Genomic DNA, 13,318 nt, shown 5'->3' with positions numbered 1-13,318 from the left:
GTGGGATTCTGCACTGTAATGGGATACTGTGGGGCTATTCCCATGTGTGCGGGTATTACCCATGCTTTTTCTGAAATATGTGGGATTCTGCACTGTAACGGGATAATCTGGGACTATTCACATGTGCCTGGGTATTACCCATGTTTTTTGTGAAATGTGTGGGATTCTGCACTGCAATGGGATACAGTGGGTCAATTCCCATGTGTGCGGGTAGTACGCATGCTTTCTGTTAAATATGTGGGATTCTGCACTGTAATGGGATACTGTGGGACTATTCCCATGTGTGTGGGTATTACCCATGCTTTTTATTAAATATGTGGGATTCTGCACTGTAATGGGATACTGTGGAACTGTTCACATGTGTGCGGGTATTACCCATGCTTTTTGTTAAATATGTGGGATTCTGCACTGTGATGGGATAGTGTGGGACTATTCCCATGTGTGCGGGTATTGCCCATGCTTTTTGTTAAATATGTAGGATTCTGCACTGCAATGGGACACTGGGAGACTATTCCCATATGTGCGGGTATTACCCATGCTTTTCGTTAAATATGTGGGATTCTGCACAGTAATGGGATGCTGTTGGACTGGCAATCTTGATTACGATATCCTGGGACTATAAGCGTGTCTATGGGTATTCCCCTGCTTTTGAATAAGAACGCGGGTTTTTGCACTAATGGTATACTGCGGGGCTGTCAATCTTGATTACGGTATTTTGAAACAACTCCCATCTCTATGGGTATTGCACATGCTTTTCATTAATAATGCGGGTTTCCTCACCATAATGATATACTGTGGGACGGTCCACCTAGATTGCGGTATCGTGGGACTATCCCCATGTCTACGTATTTTACCCATGGTTTTGATTAAAAATACGGGTTTCTGTACCGTAATAGGTTACAGTGGGGCCGTCAACCTTGCTTACGATATTGTGGGACTACTCACATGTGTGCTGGTATTACCCATGCTTTTTATTAGATATGCGGGTTTCTGCACCTTAATGGGATACTGTGGGACTGTCGATCTTGATTACGATATCCTGGGACCATATGCATGTCTATGGGTATTCCCACTGCTTTCAGTTAAAAACGTGGTTATTTGCACTGTAATGGGATACTGTGGGTCTGTCAATCTGGATTATGATATCGTTGGACTATTTCAGCGTCTTTGGGTATTACCCATGCTTTTCATTCAAAATGCGGGTTTCTGCAGTATAAAGGGATACTGTGGGACTGTCTATCTGGTTTAGGATATTGTGAGACTACTCCCATGTGTGAGGGTATTACCCACGCTTTTCATTATTTATGCCAATTTCTGGACTGTAATGGGGTACTGTGATCCAGATAGACAGTCCCATAGTATCCCATTACAGTGCAGAAACCCTCATTTTAAGTTAAAAGCGTGAGTAATACCCGTAGACATGGAAATAGTCCCACAATATTGTGATCCAGATTGAAAGACCCACAGAGTCCTGTCACAGAGCAAAAACCCACGTTTGTAATTAAAAGCAAGGGGAATACCCGTAGACGTGGGAATAGCCCAACAGTATCGTAATCAGGATTGACAGTCCCAGATTATCGCATTACAGTGCAGAAACCCACATTTTTAATCCGTAGACATGGGAATGGTCCCACAATACCGCTACCTAGATTGACAGTCCCACAGTATCCCATAAGTGCAAAAACCTGTGATTTTATTGAAAAGCAAGGGGAATACCCATAGACATGCTTATAGTCCCAGGATATCGTAATCAATATTGCCAGTCCCACAGTATCCCATTACGGTGTAGAAACGCACATATTTGATGAAAAGCATGGGTAGCACCCGCGCACATGGGAACAGTCCCACAGTATCCCATTACAGTGCAGAATCCCACATATTTAATAAAAAGAATGGGTAATACCCACACACATGGGAATTGTCCCGCAGTATCTCATTATAGTGCAGAATTCCACATATTTAACAGAAAGCATGGGTAATACCTGCACACATGGGAATTGTCTCGCAGTATCCCATTACAGTGCAGAATCCCACATATTTAACAAAAAGCATGGGTAATACCCGCACACATGGGAATAGTCTCACAGTATCCCATTACAGTGCAGAATCCCACATATTTAACAGAAATCATGGGTAATACCCGCACACCTGGGAATAGTCCCACAGTATCCCATTACAGTGCAGAATCCCACATATGTAACAGAAAGCATGGGTAATACCCGCACACATGGGAATTGTCCCACAGTATCCCATTACAGTGCAGAATCCCACATATTTAACAAAAAGCATGGGTAATACCCGCACACATGGGAATACTCCCATAGTATTCCATTACCGTGCAGAATCCCACATATTTAACAGAAATCATGGTTAATACCCGGACTCCTGGGAATAGTCCCACAGTATCCCATTACAGTGCAGAATCCCACATATGTAACAGAAAGCATGGGTAATACCCCCACACATGGGAATTGTCCCACAGTATCCCATTACAGTGCAGAATCCTACATATTTAACAAAAAGCATGGGTAATACCCGCACACATGGGAATAGTCCCACAGTATCCCATCACAGAGCAGAATTCCACATATTTAACAGAAATCATGGGTAATACCCGCACACATGGGAATAGTCCCACAGTATCCAAATACAGTGCAGAATCCCACATATTTAACAAAAAACATAGGTAATACCCGCACACCTGGGGATAGTCCCACAGTATCCCATCACAGTGCAGAATCCCACATATTTAACAAAAAGCATGGGTAATACCAGCACACATCGGAATAGTCCCACAGTATCCCATCACAGAGCAGAATCTTACATATTTAACAGAAATCATGGGTAATACCCGCACACATGGGAATCGTACAACAGTATCCCAATACAGTGCAGAATCCCACATATTTAACAAAAAGCATAGGTAATACCCGCACACCTGGGGATAGTCCCACAGTATCCCATCACAGTGCAGAATCCCACATATTTAACAAAAAGCATGGGTAATAACCGCACATATGCGAATAGTTCCACAATATTCTAAACCAGAGAGACATTCCCACACTGTCCCGTTATACTCCAGGAACCTGCATTTTAATGAAAAGCATGGGTAATACCCATAGACATGGAAATTGTCCCAGAATATCGTAATTAAGATTGACGGTCAAACAGTATCCCATTACAGTGCAAAAATGCGTTTCTAATGGAAAGCTCTGGGAATAACCGTAGACTTGCATATAGTCCCAGGATATCGTAATGAAGATCGACAGTATCACATTTTCCCATTACAGTGCAGAAACCCGCATATCTAATGAAAGGCATGGGTAATATCCGTACACATGGAAATACTCCCACAATATCGTAATTCATATACAGAGTCGCAGAGTATCCCATTACAATGCACAAACCCACGTTTTTAATGAAAACGATGGGTAATACTGGTAGACATGGTTACAGTCCCACAACACCGTAATCCAAATTGACAGTCCCGCAGTATCCCATTATGGTGCAGAAACCCACAATATTAGTGAAAAGCATGTGCAACATGCGTACACATAGGAATTGTCCCAAAATAGACACACAAAAAAAGTCATGTTGCCCACACATAGTCACTTGGATTAAATTGCATGAGATACGGATTAAATTATGTGAAATGAGGATTAAAAATAATGAAAGGAGGATTAATTCCGATGGCAAAAGGATTAAATGTCATGGCATAAGGATTAAAATGTACGACAAGAGGATTAATAACGCCGGAAAAAGCTGTAATACGGGAAACGTTATAGATTTTGCCTTTCTCATGGGCATAGACAAGCTAGTGGATGGCATGTACGTCAGCTACTTCAGTCTCCACAGGCCTCTACTACATCTAGCGTCAGGGAATGTCCGCCGATGAGGTCATAAATACTATCGCATTTCAATGGCTGTCTGCACAGCGATTTCTAACTTAATTTTGTTTTCTTCGGAGGGCTCTATTCGCGATTCTAATGAACTACAGGTGGCGCCCCGAACTTCCAAGATGGCGGACGAATGGAGGTCTTCCGAGCAAAGCGAGCGTAGGAAATGCGGTGTCGGCCAAATTATGTTACTCTGTTTCAGTTTTTAATACCCACAAATTGACATGTTTCATGCAAACGGAATTGCTTTTGTCTGCTGGTCATCTCATACTATGCAGAGAAGTAGGCAAAAAGTTTCCGTCATCGGAGTTTGTTTACATACGTCGGGAGTCGAGCGAACAAAGGAGGCATTTTAGAATCTAAGAAGGCACAGCAAGGATTACTTGCTAAGAACAGTGACATAGCATGTATTTTGGAATGTAGATTAGTAGTCCCGTAGTATTTACATGTGAGTGTTGCACGAGAACAACAGCTCCGCTAGAAGTGTAGTGTCTGTAGGAATTAGATACTTTTGGTCGGAACTTTGAGACAGAAGTAATCTTGAAAAATTGTAATGTAGAAGTTAACGTTCACATGGGCATTTGCAAGAGATCAAGAGAACATTTCTTTGATTAGAGTGGTGATGAAAAAACCTGTTCATATGATGTTACCTCTGACCCTGATATTTGCAGAACTCTGACTGTATTTCGACGGTATACGTGAACAATACATATTTTGAAAACCCCTGGCACGCAAGTGTATATCTGACACATTGCCTTGACTTAACACAATACATGTGTAACTATTTAAGGTGCCATGTGCTGTGCGGTGAACATGTCAGCGCGGCAAGATATGATCTGGCAAAGCGAAGTTTTCGTTTCCTGCACTGCTCTTGGTACTCCATACAACTTGGTGTGATATTTTTATCTGTGCAAGTCATTCGTTGATACGTGTGCGGCACCAAGCAGAAGGTATCCCCCAGAGACCATCCATAGTGGATGTTTGTCTACCCCGCATACGGTGATATCGTTTACCTTGCCTGAGGTCTGAAAATGCATACTGTGGAAACCCGTGTTTCCACAACCTCGGGGCGTCAGTCCGTCCGTTCCGTCGCCGAGGAAGACACAGCAAGCAAAAGGTTCGAGCAACAAACAAGGGTTTATTTCATACCTTCTTCGCCACGATGTGTACTTCGTCAGGGCGAGCATCTCTCAAAAAGCCACCTTGCCCTGTCGCACCCTGTCTTTTATCTCCTTCAAGGCAACCCCCCCCCCCCCCCTTATCGGTGGCAATGGGTGAGACACTTGCTGAAGCGCCATCCGGGGGCTTGTGTTGAAAGCTTTGTGGTGCTCGACCACACTCCTGCCCCCTTAAAGGGCCATCAGATCGTCGGTGATATCAACACGACAAAGAAATGCCGGTTCCTCGTTCTGTATTACTAAGATTAATGTTAAGATAAAATCGTGGTGACAGACTTGATCAGGAAACTCGTGCGATGGGTCGATACATGGGACTTCCGTTCCGTTCTTCATGATGAGGAAGCTATCAAAAGAAAGCGTGTTGTATTTCCAACAGGCTAAGAAGAAATTAGTAGTGCAACATTCCTCTTTTCGATTTCGATACATTCTTTTTTGCCGGCGTTCTGACGATACACAAGAGAAACGTGTACCGCCGTACCGCTTCGCTGTCCGGACGCGCTCTCGGACCTCCACTCGCAGCTTCTCGAAACGGCTTCGCTGGAATCGCGAATTCCCAGTATGAAGGTAGAGCTCACCGAGGCGAAGTACCGTATGTGGTGTGTACTCGTGACCTCGAAGCACCACTTAGGTAAAAGGGGCTCGCAATTACAGCTGTATTCGTCAGTACGTGAAGTGCAGATACCAAACACAAAACTTCATTTAGCTGAACGTCTCATAACCTTTGAAATAAACGAGGAAAACGTATGAGATATTCACATTCGGTTTCTAATTCACGTAACCCTAACGAAAAAAAATGTAACAGGACTCCTCCTAATGCACCATTAGGTCTCAAGGCCTATCGTAATTCGGAGCATTTACCATAGGGCTAATGGCTTAGTAGTCTGATGGAAAATGCCCAAAAGGGTATTGCCAATGACAATGCCCAATAGAGGATAGACCTCATGCTCATGGAAAATGCCCAACAGGTTGGTGGACCTAGCTGATGGTCTATCATTATTTTGACAAGGATTAAGGCGTAATTGTGTAATAGGGTATTGGAAATGCCCGCCGCACTTGATGGGCTGGTAAGTGTTGCCAAAACTCAGATGAAACCTGCAACCACTTCAAATTGAGCATGAAGCACAACAAGCCCTATCATTTGCTGATAAATATGTTTATTTGTGTGAACATATGCAACTTATCGCATAGAAAGCACTGACAGGTAATGCACACAAACGTTGGTCACACAACAGTCGTAGTGACTTGTGCAACACTGTATAGTAAACAAAAAAGTAACAGTAGAGCAGAATGGCCCACTGTAAGCTTGCGCTTCGGTATGCCGTGGCCAGTAATTACTGCATACGTGTCGCTATCCACGTATGAAGTTTCTTCGTAGACTTCCACCATAAGCACTTGCATTGTATACGTAGAACAAAAGTATACATAGCCCCTTGGAAGAACCACGACTGAAAACTCAGCAGCGAGGTAGAAAGTTGCAGACCTCACAAGATGGTGCAGCAAATAGTTTCACAGCCGGTTCACAACTTGCGCCACGAGGAGAAGAATGCTCAAGGTGTCCCAGTCAGCACGATTGTGGGTTTCAGTTCTTTGGTAGGGCTCTGGGCACTTTGTGTTGTAACTCTGCGATGCTGCACTCATTATCTCCGAAATTTTACGAAATGAAATTTACGAATGAGTTCTACATCTGAAAAACATCAAAGTCAACCCAGTTATTTGCTAAACACTGCGTGCAAGAAAATTGCACCATTGCGTGCATTGTATGCCACCCTTTACGTAGAACGACCATGAGCATGTAACAGATAAAAACTTGTACTATGAAAGATTATGAGCATTAAAGGTTATGCAAAAACTTGTACTATGATAGACGCTGAGCATTTAGCACACACTCTCAGAAAAAAAGGTGGAGCAGTTACACCTTTTAGGAGGTAATAGTTGTCGCATATGTCGTGCCTAAAAGGTTGCAAAGTTGTACCTACTACCTACGAATGATAGGGTTACGGCTTCTGATTCGGTGAGCGAGGGCGGCGTACGCCTTTTTGTAACTATTTGGATGTATGATAATTGCTTTTACCACCCTTATGCACCCTTTATAAGACGCTATGTTGACTTAGGTGGTAACTGTAGAAGTTACCACCTTTTCACGCCCTTTTTTTTCTCAGCGTGCAAAGCAAGCACCCGTACAATGAAAAATCACGGACATGAAAGAGTACGCGAAAAGTTGTAATGCGATAGATCCAAAGCATTCAACACCATGTAGAAACGCGTGTTATGAAACGCTACAAGCATGGAAGGCTCCGCCTAACTTTGTACTATAATACAGTGTGTGTGCAGATAAACCTAACCGGCATTTGTGCACTTAACTTGTTGTCTACTCAACTGACGAAACTCCGATGGCGCACGATGGCGCATTTATGTGTGCGAAATCTACAGAAAAATCGCGGAAGCCACACTCAGCGTAAATAATAAACCGAATTTCGAAAACGTCGGCCTCCTTGCATCAGAATAGGGCAACATGGCGGATGCAGGAGAGTTGTGTTCAGGTACCGCTAGGGGAACTATCGGTGCAGAAATCGAAACGATGTCCCACATGGATGCTCATCGGTAGTGCCCCTAGCGGTACTTGCACATAACTCTCCTGAGACCGCCATGCACTATCATGCACTGCCATGGCCGCCCAATACTAATGCATGGAAGCCGAAGTTTTCGTCGCTCTGTTTATTTTTGCGCTGAATATCGCTTCCACGATTTTTCTGTAGATTTCGCACGCATAAATGCGCCATCGTGCGCCACTGGAAGTTCGTCAGTTAAGTACAATAAGATAAGTGCGCAAATGCCGGCTATGTTTATCTGCACACACCCTGTATAAACGGGTAGAAATCCAGCGGACCGGTAAGTAATTATGAAGGAATTGCCTCAGGACGAGAGCCGCCGATATTTCGAACAGAGACTGTTCTTCTTAAGGCAGAAGAACAGTCTCTGTTCGAAATATTTGCGGCTCTCATTCTGAGGCAAAACAACAACAATAACCCTTCCTGAGGCAATTCCCTTCATGCTTGTGCTATAATAGATTGTAAACGTTATAGACAATGCAAAAGATGCAGATACGCCATTGGGTTATACACACAGATAAAGGTTGCGTAACCGAAATATCGAAATATGTCCGTATAGCGAGATATTTAAATATTTCTTCAGGTTTCAGTTGAATATGGTACGTGATATGTGAATCCCATAAAACTGTCGTGGATTAGCGGTCAGAAACTGAAGATGCCACCGGTCAACGTGCAAACAGAAAGGCGATCGGGCGTCGTGCGACGCAAGCTCCGGCCTGCGCGGTGTTGCTCATCTCGATCATATGATCCCAGATCCAATTAGGAGCGTCCCTACCACTGGCGTCACATAGTGACGCGTGTAGCGGCGCTCATCACGTGGCTATCGTGTATGTGAAGGAGGGTGTTTCGCGCACTGTACACGAACTGTGAGAAAACTGTTTTCGGCCGCCTAACATTCCATACCGACCAAAAACAGAAACAAAGTTGTGTGCCTCTAGACTGCCCCTTTAAAGGCAGAACGATATGTCAGCGACTGCGCACTCACCGCAGTGTCATCTCTTCATTTTTCGTCTGATCCTTTATAATGTATTTCAGGGAAAACCAAGCGAACGTCCTCGCCCCATTATATTGATCACCACGCATATGCGCTACCATTTGCCAGCTGACTTGGACTGGTACCACCAACCTCTACGGCCCATCGACTACCCGCCCAGAGAGCGCTCCTTCGACGCCGCCCTCTTCGCGCACTGGTCAACATAGAAATCTCCTGCCGCAACGCCTAACGATTGTTCGTTCTTATTGAATCATGTATTTTTCTTCCTCAACTGTATACAACGTCAAGTCACCGATACGATAGTTTTGCTCGAATGTTATAATTCCGCATCAATGAAAAAGTTCAAGAGACCATGTCAAAGGGAGTATAGCTTCTTTTGCCCGAGAATGTAATGTATGTCTATCCTATGTATGTGTCACTTGAAACGACTGCATGTAAGTAGTGCATTATTGCTTCAACGAGAAATCGTTCGATGGCAAGTTGAAATAATGTTGAATATAACTCGTGCGAACGAATATACGAATACAACTTGCGAAATGCGTGCTTGTGTCTTGTCCCTCACGGCAAACAGCTGGGATTTTCGGCCACGCCGAAACATTTAGCATCACAAAGGGAAAGGTAATAATGCTATTAACGTGCCGAAAGGGATGTTAGCATTCACGGTGCGACGCGCGCTCTGAGCATAGCGCGTAAAGGGCAACCTCCATGGAGCGAATTTTTGCGACGAAGTTCGCGCGGCAGACTGCCACGCGCGTTCCGCCGCCAGTTATTCGCCGGCACCAGCTCCATGGAGCGAAAAACCAGCGGACGGCGTCGGGAAGTCATGCTGTGATGTCACTGTTGCCAGGTGAAAGCTTAGTGAAATCAATTGCTCGAAAAAGTGCATTTAATGTCACAAATTTTGCAACTAAATCCAACATCTGTCTGAAAAGATGCGCCCAGTAACGTACTGAAAAGCATATTCACTACTGCGAACAGAAAATATGTTTCTTGGCAGAGAATGCCTCACGTTCTAACGATGCAGTTGGCGAAACAGCGAGCAGACGACAGCATCCAGTTGCAAGAAGAGGACGATGACGATGATTCACGAGAGCAGACGACCACGTGCAGGCGATCTGGCGTAGATTCGTAGCGGAAGAGCACTTTGATTGGTTCATCTGCAGTTGACGCTTCCGGAATCGCGGACGCTGGACGAAAATATCTGGCACGGGCAGATCGGCGGCGGACGCTCACATTTTTGACGCCTCGCGCAGGGCGTCCGACGCTGAGCGAAGTTCGCAGCTTTTTCGCTGTACACTCGCTCCATGGAGGTTGCCCTTAACCTGCGTGCTTTCTCGGGTTTGCTTCGGCCACGTGGTGTTGAGCCAACGCGCCATATAATATGAAGTACACACAGTTCGACGCACCATGCTTCCACTGTTCAAGAGACGAGCACACGAGCAAAAAGAAAAATGTTCCAACATCACGGCCTCACTTATCGCGCGCATCCCTCCTCTGCTCGGTCGTGTTCCGCACTGCATGCTGGATTTACTCCAAGGAAATCGCTGGGCCAGACGATTGCTCATTGGAGCAATATTTTTGCCTCTGCTCCGCCAGTGCAACTTTCAACACCTATCCCGATTCTGCCAATGAAACAGTTTTATTCCTTCCGGGGGCAAAGCCCAGCTCTGCCAATGGAATGTGCCATAAGACGTAGAGCAAAATATTTTTCGAACATTTTAGTACCACAATCATCTGCATCCTGTTCTTCGTTCACGCGGAATTCCGTAAAATTTCAAGGTATGTAACACGATGCTTTCTGCACGACCATTTCTGCAACCGTACTGTATTGATATCAGAGCAACTCGGCGGAAAGCGGCTAAAAATAAATTGTTCCTGTCAGTGGAAAAGCCCAGTTTCTGACCACATAACTCCATAAAGGCCAAAGATTGCACGGAACGACACCTTTATCACTCCTATTTGTGAACAGCGCGGGACGTACGCGTTTTTGGGACGATCACAATAACTGCATAATTGTGAGAGGAGGAGGAATTATGTTAAAAAAAGATGTCGGTAAGCGGAAAAACGACATGTAAACAAAGTCACATGACCTCAAAATGACGTTTTCTATGGCGTGCTACCAGGAAAATATGGGAGTTCTGCCAAAAGCACCCGCTTAAGGGTAGTTACAACAATGGCGGGTTTGTGTCACCCCTGTGCTGTCGCACTTTGTCATGGACTGCCCTGAGCACCAGGGATCGGATTCGCAAAAAGCTAGTACAACGGAATCTGTCGTAACTCGATCGTGCAAAGAAGTTACTACTAAGTCCAAAGGCCAAAAAGCCAGAAATGCTGCAAAATGAGTGCCACGCACCCCCTACAGAACTACCCTCTCCCCGCGTTCTTGGGAAGGAAGGAAGTTGTAACACAAAGCTGGGTCGCCGAACGCGTCTCACCCACGAATGCCTGCCCTCAAAGGTCTTTTGACAATTTTGAACTCCATGGGACATTATTTCCTTCCTCACACCATCAGCAGCCATGGGGTAGAGTATCGCCCCTGGCGACGAAACTCCCTTTCCATTTCAAAATAAAGTTGATGTTGGAACGATTAACTCCATTTCTTATAACGTTACTGAACAGCATCTGCAACTTCTGAAAGGTGGTTTAAACCACTCTTATAACTACATGTTCTGTGTTACCTAGGAATGCTGGTACGTCGGTGAAGTGGCTAGTTTGCCAGAGTACCACAAATAGGAACACAAATGGCTGATAAACCTGCTACAGAATCTGGGCCAAGAGGATGAGCACTTGGAATGATCACAGTTTTTAGTACCGTGCAGAGTACCTTCAAATTTTGTACTGCTTTTTCCGAATTAGTTGTAATTATGCTGCAAGTACATAGGCAGCAGTTAAAATGCTACTCACAATTGCCGAAACTTCATGCTAGCACTCAATTCTTTTTAAAACCTTTGATCGGTGATGTGATTAATGTTTCGGTGACTTCCGTAGGCCCGGTTTCACCAGCCCTGGTTAACTGAACCAAGGTCAAGGGTTGCCAATTCTTGAACTTAACACAAACTTTTTTTTTTCATTGGTGATGTGGTGAATGTTTCAGTAAGAATAACTCCTTTAGTGAAGCAGAGAGTTTAATGACCGTTCATCCTAGTTCAGATGCTGAAAAGGCTGGTGAAACTGGGTCATAATGTAGCCTTTGTGTTCTGGTGCTGTGCAATGGTTTTTCAAGGGATTCAAACTACAAAAAGGTTAATAATAAAAAACTTCTTGGCATAACTATTTATACCTACTTACATATATGTCCCGGACAACACGTAAGCAGCTCCACAGAATATAAATGTCATCATGACGTTGGTAGACACACTGAAACTGAAACAAATCGGAGGGGGAGGGCTTGGTTCCACGAATGGGCACTTGTTCGCTGCCTCCTCTTGAAAGAAAAGTAGGACCGAAAGTCGCGTGCCCTTTCAGAGACCACCGTATTCCCCTCAAAACCGTGCCTTTTAGGCGCGCCCTTGTCCGCCCCTAGCTTTGAGCGTAGCTCAATTGTACCAAATTGGTGGCGCTGTTGAACAGTATGATATCATTTGTTTACAAACCGGAAGAGATCTACTGATGCAGCAGGATATAAAGTCCGCATACTTCTGTGCAGTTATGTCCATTTTCTTAAGCACTCTGTGTTTCCTGTGCTACTTCTGCAGCTGCCCTGGGGGAGATTCAACCCACAATTTGGGAAACAGTACTTATTTCGTGCCCATTCGCCATACCCAAACGACAATATGACAATATGTGTTGCCTGTTTGTTCAGCCTTTTACAAACTTATTTATTATTACTGCAGCCATTATTATGGCTATGGCAGGAGCGAGCATTCTGCAAAGATGTGTTCAAAGTATGTTCCCTGTTTCCACCACCAATAGCATACTGTTTGGCAATTGTAGAAGGCAAAAAGCTGTACTTGAAAACGTTGATACCTGAACAGAGGGCACAATATTCAGATGTGCACAGCCTAGTGAAGAGGATCCTCTAAGCTGATCCTCAACATACTGTTTAGTGATAAACCTAACAGCCTTCAACTGAACCATTTCCAAACCGTTTCCAAGGCACTTTGTACAAGGGTTTTGAATACCAGCAGTGTAGTGTCTGCGAAAGGTAGTTTTCGTGTGCACTTCAAGAAGACAATCTTTTTAAGAGCCTTAGAAGACAAGTAACTAATGTGTGATTTCCACTAAAGATCGGAAGAGAAGTGCGTACCTAAATACATGAAACCCTCAACTCAATTAATAGTAGGACCAAAATTACAATGGGATATATTGAGGCCTGTCTTGTTCACAAAAGACATCATTGCACACTCTGCAAAATTCATCTGTAGTTGCCATGGCCTACATCAATCATAAACACTGCAAACGACTTATTGACCATAGTCGGTCTGCGGTACGGACAGTGAAACGCGTCATTGCCCATTGTGAACATGGCCATGCAACAGTGCTTGCGGCTTTGCATTTCTCACTAGTTTCTTTCTATGAGATGACTAATGCTTTGCCAAGTCAATACGAACATAATTATGCTTTGGAACAACTTGTTTGCAAAGCATATGTACTCGTTGGCACTTCCTTTAATCGCTCCAGGAGCCTTTCTTTCCCGTAACA

General features: G+C 44.4%; 1 protein-coding gene across 1 annotated transcript in view; it reads left to right on the top strand.

Moving 5' to 3' along the window:
• The window catches only part of LOC135387179 (sperm-specific sodium:proton exchanger-like), a 207,770-nt gene extending 198,629 nt beyond the window's left edge, over window positions 1–9,141 (top strand). Inside the window, exon 18 of the mRNA XM_064616520.1 lies at window positions 8,719–9,141. Coding sequence (XP_064472590.1) covers window positions 8,719–8,883 — 165 coding nt within the window. The 3' untranslated portion in view covers window positions 8,884–9,141. The remainder of the gene's footprint in view (window positions 1–8,718) is intronic.
• Window positions 9,142–13,318: the final 4,177 nt, after the last annotated feature.

This window comes from Ornithodoros turicata, chromosome 3, assembly GCF_037126465.1.
Source record: "Ornithodoros turicata isolate Travis chromosome 3, ASM3712646v1, whole genome shotgun sequence".
Taxonomy (NCBI): Eukaryota; Metazoa; Arthropoda; class Arachnida; order Ixodida; family Argasidae; genus Ornithodoros; species Ornithodoros turicata.
Note: the sequence above shows the minus strand (reverse complement) of the source record. Positions and strands in the feature narration are given on the sequence as shown.